Source organism: Castanea sativa, chromosome 2 (genome assembly GCF_040712315.1).
Source record: "Castanea sativa cultivar Marrone di Chiusa Pesio chromosome 2, ASM4071231v1".
Taxonomy (NCBI): Eukaryota; Viridiplantae; Streptophyta; class Magnoliopsida; order Fagales; family Fagaceae; genus Castanea; species Castanea sativa.
Window position 1 is genome coordinate 7338182 of NC_134014.1, and position 7768 is coordinate 7345949.

General features: G+C 33.9%; 1 protein-coding gene across 1 annotated transcript; it reads left to right on the top strand.

The window, feature by feature from the left end:
* Positions 1-1104: 1104 nt before the first annotated feature.
* On the top strand, positions 1105-6963 carry LOC142624621 (uncharacterized). The gene is made up of 10 exons (XM_075798270.1): positions 1105-1560; positions 1647-1730; positions 2831-2961; positions 3082-3179; positions 4453-4541; positions 4747-4858; positions 5319-5473; positions 5561-5631; positions 6341-6455; positions 6593-6963. Exons 1-10 carry the CDS (start codon positions 1312-1314, stop codon positions 6758-6760), a joined length of 1272 nt encoding a protein of 423 aa, XP_075654385.1. The 5' UTR covers positions 1105-1311; the 3' UTR covers positions 6761-6963.
* Positions 6964-7768: the final 805 nt, after the last annotated feature.

Sequence of the window (7768 nt, forward strand, 5' to 3'; positions counted from 1 at the left end):
ATCTTTTTTTTTCTTTCTATCTTTTTGCATCTGATGTCTATCTCCATCTCTTCTTCTTTAAAAAAAAAGTCTCCATCTCCTCTCTCTCTCTCTCTCTCTCAAGGCATTTTCCCTCTCTTCTCTCTAATTTTAGTGCCACTCCCATTCCTAATCTTCTCCATAACCTTCTCTTCCTTCCCAAAAGCTAACACGACACCACCCCAACCCTGACCTCAATGCTGTCACGACTCACTCTCCATCGCAACCTCTTGCTCCTTCAACAGCTCTACGACCTCCTCACCAATGTGAATATTAAGAAATAATATTATTTAATTGTAAAAGTAGCGAGGTTGATGTATGAATATAAAGATACTGATAAATTAAATTAGAAAAAACAGTGTTTTTTGAATTAATTTAGCTAAAAATTTGAGGAGATTGACGTGAGTGCTTTTATGGCCAAGATCAAAATTCTATCATATCTAAAATTAAATTAAAATGATGAAGTTAACTATAAACTTGATAACTCCACTTAATATCATTTTTATTATATTTAAATTTTGACAAATTTACCATTAAATTACTATTTTTTAGTTTTATATCATCAATCAAATGTTTAAATTTCGAGTTCTTGCAATCTAAAATTATCCATTAATATAAAATTATAGATAAAATAGTAAATAACATCTGATTGATACAAAATTTGACATGCATGTTAAGAATTTAAAAACCATGCAATCTAACAATTAAATTTTTAAAATTTGTAGTCCTATTAATTTTTGTTTAAAATACTTTTTTGGTACTTAAACTTTACCAACAATTTATTTTTCATCTCTAAATTTTAAAAAGTTCGTTTTATGTCCCTAAACTATTAAAAGGTTTGTTTTCCATCTCTAAACTACTATTAAAAATGTTTTACTTTCTATTCTTAAACTTATATTTTTTTTTCATTCTTAAACTATCAAAAAAATAAAAAAATTTTCATTATTATTTTTGTCTCTAAACTATTTTAAAAAACTTTTTACAAACGTTAAAGATGAAAAAAAAAGGGTAGGATGGGTTTTGGGCTTTTGGGTTATTTAAAAAACTGCCAACTTAAGTAAAGCCCAAAATCTCTGGTCTCGTCTTGCCCAGAACTGATTTCTACTCCTTAAATTTTTTTAAGCAACGGCCATGGTTCGCTTCTCAAGCTCAAACTGAAGAACACGCATTAAAACGCACCGTAAAGGTAAAACCCTAAACCCCTTAGCTCGCTGAAGAAAGAAGAACTACTACATTACAATACAATAAAATACAATACAAACTGCGCAGCCCACTCGAAAACTGAATCCAAAAATGTCTCAGGAGGGAGACTCTATGGAAAAGCTAAAAGGCCTTCAAATCACTTCCCTTGACGACGACGAAGAAGAAGAAGAAGTAGAAGAGTACGATATGAACGAAGAAGAAGACGATGACGATGAAGATGATGATGATGGTGATGGTGAAGAAGATGAAGAATTCGTTACCTTAGGTTTCGTTGAGAAGCCTAAGAATCCTTGGTCTCTTCTCCGTCAATTATTTCCTAGCAAAGCCGGAAGCGTACCGGTACTATTTGATTTCTTTGTTGCTCTACAAACGCTTAAGATTTAGTTATTGATAATGCTATTTTTTTTTTTGTGTGGTGGTTGTAGGCTTGGCTAGATCCGGTGAATTTGCCGTCTGGAAAAGCTTGTGTTTGTGATATATGTGGAGAGCCTTTGCAGTTTGTGCTTCAGGTATTGCATATTTTGAATTCGATTTTAAAAAATTTTCTGATTGAATACTTGGCTGCTTCAAGTTGTTTGTTTTGTGATGATCATAGTTAGCGTAATTAGACTATGATCATGTTGATCATGCTAAACTAAACAAGTAGCTTACAGATTATGGCGTTTTGATCATGTTGTATATGATATGTACCAATGCGAGCTAGAAAACTATTGATTTCAGGCCTTTGCTGTTCAATCAAGTGACTGCCTATGCCTAATTTAATTCGTTATTCACGTCGTTAGCAGCTCTATTTATCTCGCACTTTTGCTACACCTCTTGCCATATTCTTTTTGCAAAAGAGCACGAGAAAAATAAAAGGATGGTCTTTGCTTCTAGTTGAGAGCCTTTTTTATTTTTATCTGTTAGTTGTAATTTAATGGCAAGATACTACATAAAAAGCATGCTTTGAAATTGCTTGACAAAACCAAATTAACTTGAAACAATTTAGTCCTAATGGCTTCTATAGTTTCTAGACTTTTATAATGGAAGCCAACTCACACATTCCCTTTGAGGTTTTTGACTTCGGGTAACTTGCTTTGAATCACAACTAGCTCGTCAGACCTTGCAGGAGGTTATTTCCACTCACATTTGTTCAAGAAACTTGAAACTTTTGCAACATCGGAACCAATTGCAATCTTCCAGCAAAAGGCCAATGCTATACATTCCATCAAACTGATCCTAGCTGCGGTTTTGTTAACGACAGAGGCTTATAATTAGTAAAAATTGCTTTCTAGAAATTAAATGCTGTCCCAGATGCTCCACTAGTTACGTTTCTTTTTGAAAATGTTACTCTAGTAGGATCTGGGCTTTTAACTAAGTCTGTAACTCTAGCAAAATAAACTTCACTCCTGCTTCAATTTGCTGCTAGGCCTGATATTAATCTGAATTTTCTGAAATCTGTAAGGAGATATCTGTGTATCTGTATCACATTTTTTCACCTCTTTATCTGTTTTTTTTCCTCCTCTCCTTTGACTTATCAAAAAGAAATATGGACAAATTGTTTATGTGCCTTGAGTTTATAGGTTGATCACCAGTTGATGATAATAATCTCTCACCTTTGATTTTCTAGGTTTATGCACCAATTGAGAAAGAATATGCGTTTCATCGGATGTTGTTTGTTTTCATGTGTTCATCAATGAACTGTCTTCTTCGGGATCAACATGAGCAATGGAAACGCCATCCAGAGAAACCATCTAGAAGGTATAGTCAACTATTGCTTTGAGTTGTATGTTCTATAAACAATGGAATTTTCTAGTTATAATTAAAATTTTAAATTAAAAAATAAAACTAATGACATTTTCTCATTCCTCAAACTTACAGTGTGAAGATTTTCCGTTGCCAATTGCCTCGCTTTAATCCTTTTTACCCAAGCGAGCCCCCAAGATGCGATGGGACTGACAAACCTTCTGGAACTGGAGGTAGTTCATGGTTTCTTTCATTGCATGTAGATTATTGTTCTTTATATTATGTGCAACTCTGCAGACTCTTCATCTCAACTTCTTGGGTTGGCTACATTTTTTTTTTCCTCATATGTACCTCAGTACAAAATTATTGGTGGTATAAAACACCTCAGAGAAGCTATAATATTATTATGCCTACGATTTAGAAATTCAAATCCCACATATCTATCCTCACATCCATATGCAACATCATAGGCTTCACATTGGCTCTTTGTCTAGGCAGATCTCCTTTTTTCTGTTTATTAGAAGAAACAGATTTTAGCACAGCATACGAATTTTCATATTGCATTTATTTCTACTCAAAAGAAAAGGACAAGATGCTTATTTTGGCCACATCCAGTTTTCTTCTTTTTTTAATTTTATAGACAAGATGAATTTTTCATGCATTCTTTAGGTGAAGCTTTGGCATACCATGCTGTATATCTGGGTATCTCCACTTTTCCCATAAAAATTCTTTATTTAAAAAAAAAAAAATCTAGCTTGAAAAAAAAAAGATTTTTTTACTTATAAAAAAAGAAAGAAAACAAAAAAGTATTATTTTTATTTTTATTATTATTTTTCTGATTTCTTTGACATTGCATGCTATTGATTCATAACTTTCTCACTCCCACCCATGCAGACGTGAAGTGATTCTATTTTGATTTTTCAATTTATGTTATAGTTTTCGAGTTCATAAGAATATTTAATGTGTTAAAGTATGATTTATGGTTGATAAATGGAAGCTAGCATGAATGCTCAATAGTAAACTGGTTATGTTTGTTACCAAAATCAATATGACATCCTCTGATATATGTTAGCAGATTTGTGAAAAACTAGGAGGACTGCATTTATGAAAACACATTATTTCAAGGACCATAAATATTCTTCTTAGAAGGGTGTCCACATCTCCAAATTATGTTTTTTTGTTTTTAAATTTTTTAGTTACTATTTCTTTTGAACTTTTTGTTATGCAATTGATCAGCCCAAGTGATCAATTCAAAGATCAGAATCAATACTTAAGTACTGTGGGTTTGCATAGCCTGAAAATGTGTTTGGATGTATTCATGCACTTCCAGTTACATATAAAATGAGCACTTTCAAAAGCTCTAACACTTAATTACTGTGGGTTTGCCTAGCTAGCAGGGGCCTGAAAATATGTTTGGATATATAATATATTCGTGCACTTTCTGTTACATATAAATTGACGTACTTTAATAAAATCTCTGATGGTATTGATGTTTGCTCGTGTTAGCTGCACTTTGTACTTGGTGTGGTACCTGGAAAGGAGATAAACTCTGTAGTAGTTGCAGGACAGCTCGTTATTGCTCAGAGAAACACCAGGTAATTGAGCCTTTTAGGTTCTTTTGTTTCCTCAATGCCAATGAGCTCTAGCTCAAACGGTGCTTTCTCTCCCTGTAAGAACAAGTGGAGGGTGAGGTCTTCGGGTTCAAGACCCACAAGTTGCATGTATTTGTAACTTACTAAAAACGGGTTATTTCCTCAACACCGACATAAAAAGGTTCCTACTATCCTTTTCTGTTTGCAGGCATTGCATTGGCGCTCTGGTCATAAGATTGATTGTCAACGGATGAGCGTTTCTTCTCAATCATCTGATTGCCCCAATAAAAACAGAACTACTTCAGCAAATTTACAAAAAGGTCAGTAAAGTAGATGGTTTCTACTACAGTGTTAAATATGTAAAAATGGTGCATATTTACATGTATATTTGCTGTTGGAATATAAAAATTTGTCAGCTATATCTTATAGATGGCATCAATGACATCTTATGACAATGGTAACTTACTTATGTCTTATCCTTCTTTATCTAAAAACTTGACCTTGAATATTATAGATACAGGAGTAGTGTTTGATTTATTTATTTATATATTTATTTTTTTGCTGAATAGAAATACAAGTGGTTAATGTTTATAGAACAGGACTTAGATTCTGGCCTGCAAAATGTTGGCAATTATGTATTATCTGTGTGTTGTATATGCTTTGTATATTTACTCCTGGGAAAATATTTATTAACATGTGGTTTATTAATAGAGTAATTGTCAATGCTTAAATTAGTATTTTTAGAAATTTACACCTAAAATATTTTGCATTTGCACACAGTTGCAAGCAAAACTCTGTGGCCAGAATATGAGATGATAATTGAGAATGAAAGTGAACCCAGCACAGAAATGTCTGAGGATAAAGCCTGTACTAGTTCATTGGTCTCTAAGGAAAAAGTTGATGACACAATGAACTCACTGATGGACAGTTTTGAGGTATTTATTGTTTGTGTTGCTGTATTCAAATTTTTTTGTTTCCTTGTTCTAGACTCTTAGTTGCTTATTTCTTTTGTTGATGAACAGGGTGATCATGACAGAAAAAGTTGGGCCTCTTTCCAAGAACGCATAGGCAAGGCCCCTGGACAGGTGTTAAGGTGATTGATATTTCTAATTGAGGATACAAACTTCCACATGTCAAGACACTTGAAGTATACAAGCATTGGTGCCCTGCGACTATATAGTATGGTTTTAATATTCTGGGTACTCAGGGGGCCTTAATCACCCCATGGTGTTAGTGGCCCTCATATGGAGAATGGCAAAATGAAAGTAAGGAGGCCTCATTTCTAACTATTTTTGGGGCCTTCTTATTTTCAGAGAAATGCTATAAGTCTTCTAAATTTTCTGCAACATGTATAAGTTTTTTTAATCTTGCTTTGGAAGCTAACAACACTAATATATATATATGTTGGTACTCGTTTGAAGATGGTAACCTAAAATTCAATGAGATCCATGTTATATAAATCATCGTTGCTTTGTATGTAACTTACCAATAAATATATGAAAAAGCATTAATTCTACATGCATGTTGCTTCTTCAACATCTATCAAATATCTTACTTCAAATATTTATTCGTAATTTGTCCTTATCTTTATAAGTTGGCCCCAAGTCACTTAAACTAGTAATTTATTTTTGTTAGTTACATGGTTCCTGATCCTTGTCCATTGAGAGCTAGCCTAAGAAATAAGAACATTGTAAAGTCAGCATTGGTCATTAGTCCTTGCTGCTTTTTGCTTGAATCCACTTATATCCTTCTCCTCCTTTATTTTACAATGATGGGTAATTTTGTTTGTTTCAAAATATCAGGTATTATAGGAATGGTGGGGCTAAACCCCTTTGGCCCATGTCAAGTGGTCAGCCATCGAAAGCTGATATTCCTAAATGCAATTACTGCGGTGGTCTTCTTTGTTTTGAGTTCCAGGTATGCACATTGCGCCTTTATAAAATTTCCGTAAAATGTTTCTTTTACATTTTACATTCTATCTTTTCACTCGGTCAATGTCTACAATTAAACTAAATGAAACCTTTGGTTGGTGTCTATTTTGTTGGTGATTTCAGATCTTGCCTCAGCTGCTTTATTACTTTAGTGTGAATAATGAAGTTGACTCTCTTGATTGGGCAACTATTGTTGCGTATACGTGTGAAGCCTCTTGTGAGGGGGGTGTTGCTTACAAAGAGGAATATGCTTGGGTTCAACTCTCTTCGCCATCTGCTACTGTACCTTGATAGTTATTTATCTTTTGATTTCTTTTTTTGGTTATTTATGTTTTTACAGTTTACCTATTCAGTTCTTTTTTCTTGATATGAGCTTTGAGAAGGGGAAAAATATACTTATTTGCTCATCAATACGCATAGATGAATAGTTGGTTAACTTGAGAATCATCATCATAATTCAGATAATTTAAACTGTGTGATCAATAGTTTATTCATGGGCTGCTGTCATGAGGTTAATTCCTGAATGTATTACGAAATTAATTTCACTAAGTCCTGCCTTTAGATCCTTTCTTCAGATAACATAACATGCACAGTACTTTCTAAATAATACATCCAGACAGAAAACGCATATAGATAACCGAATAAAAGTCATTTGCCAACGCTCATTGATGGGATTGACGAATTCAACTTATATGGACAAGGTCATACACACCAATGAAGTAGCATTGACAAATGAAGTAACCTGGTGCCATTGACGATATAAGCCCCATTACTGATGAAGGGAAAGAAGTCATTCAATGCGGCCTAAATAAATACCTCAGACGGTTACAAAGACAGCTGCTGTATGGACCGTTAGAAGCCCATTAAAGCTTACATTATTGACCAGGAGGCATTACCAAAAGAGGCATTAAAGCCACAATAATTGCCACAACGGCTAGGGGCTGTAGAAACATATATAAAGCCCTCACAAGCACGAGCAGAAGGTACAAAAAAACACACAGAAATACTTGTTATCTTTACTACTATCTTTCATAAGACCTCCTTTATATTGACTTAAGCATCGGAGGCGTTGTGACAGGCACTACACCGGTGACCACCAAAAGGAAGTTTCCTTACCATTTCCATACCAGCAGGAAAGAAGGTTCAGCTCCATCTGGACGTGTTTACTTGGACTGACGAATTTGCACTTCATCACTCATAGTGTTTCAAATTATAAATTGTAGCATGTTATGCGTTTGAATTTTTTTTTAATGTTAAACTTTGGTTACTTTATAGAGAGAAATAGAGATGTGATAGACA

What these genes read in the sequence shown, in the direction of transcription:
- LOC142624621 (XM_075798270.1), top strand. Translation starts at nt 1,312, where the DNA reads ATGTCTCAGGAGGGAGACTCTATGGAAAAGCTAAAAGGCCTTCAAATC. An exon ending in ATTGCTCAGAGAAACACCAG is followed by an intron (nt 4,542 to 4,746) that starts GTAATTGAGCCT and finishes TTCTGTTTGCAG; the next exon opens with GCATTGCATTGGCGCTCTGG. An exon ending in TTCAGCAAATTTACAAAAAG is followed by an intron (nt 4,859 to 5,318) that starts GTCAGTAAAGTA and finishes ATTTGCACACAG; the next exon opens with TTGCAAGCAAAACTCTGTGG.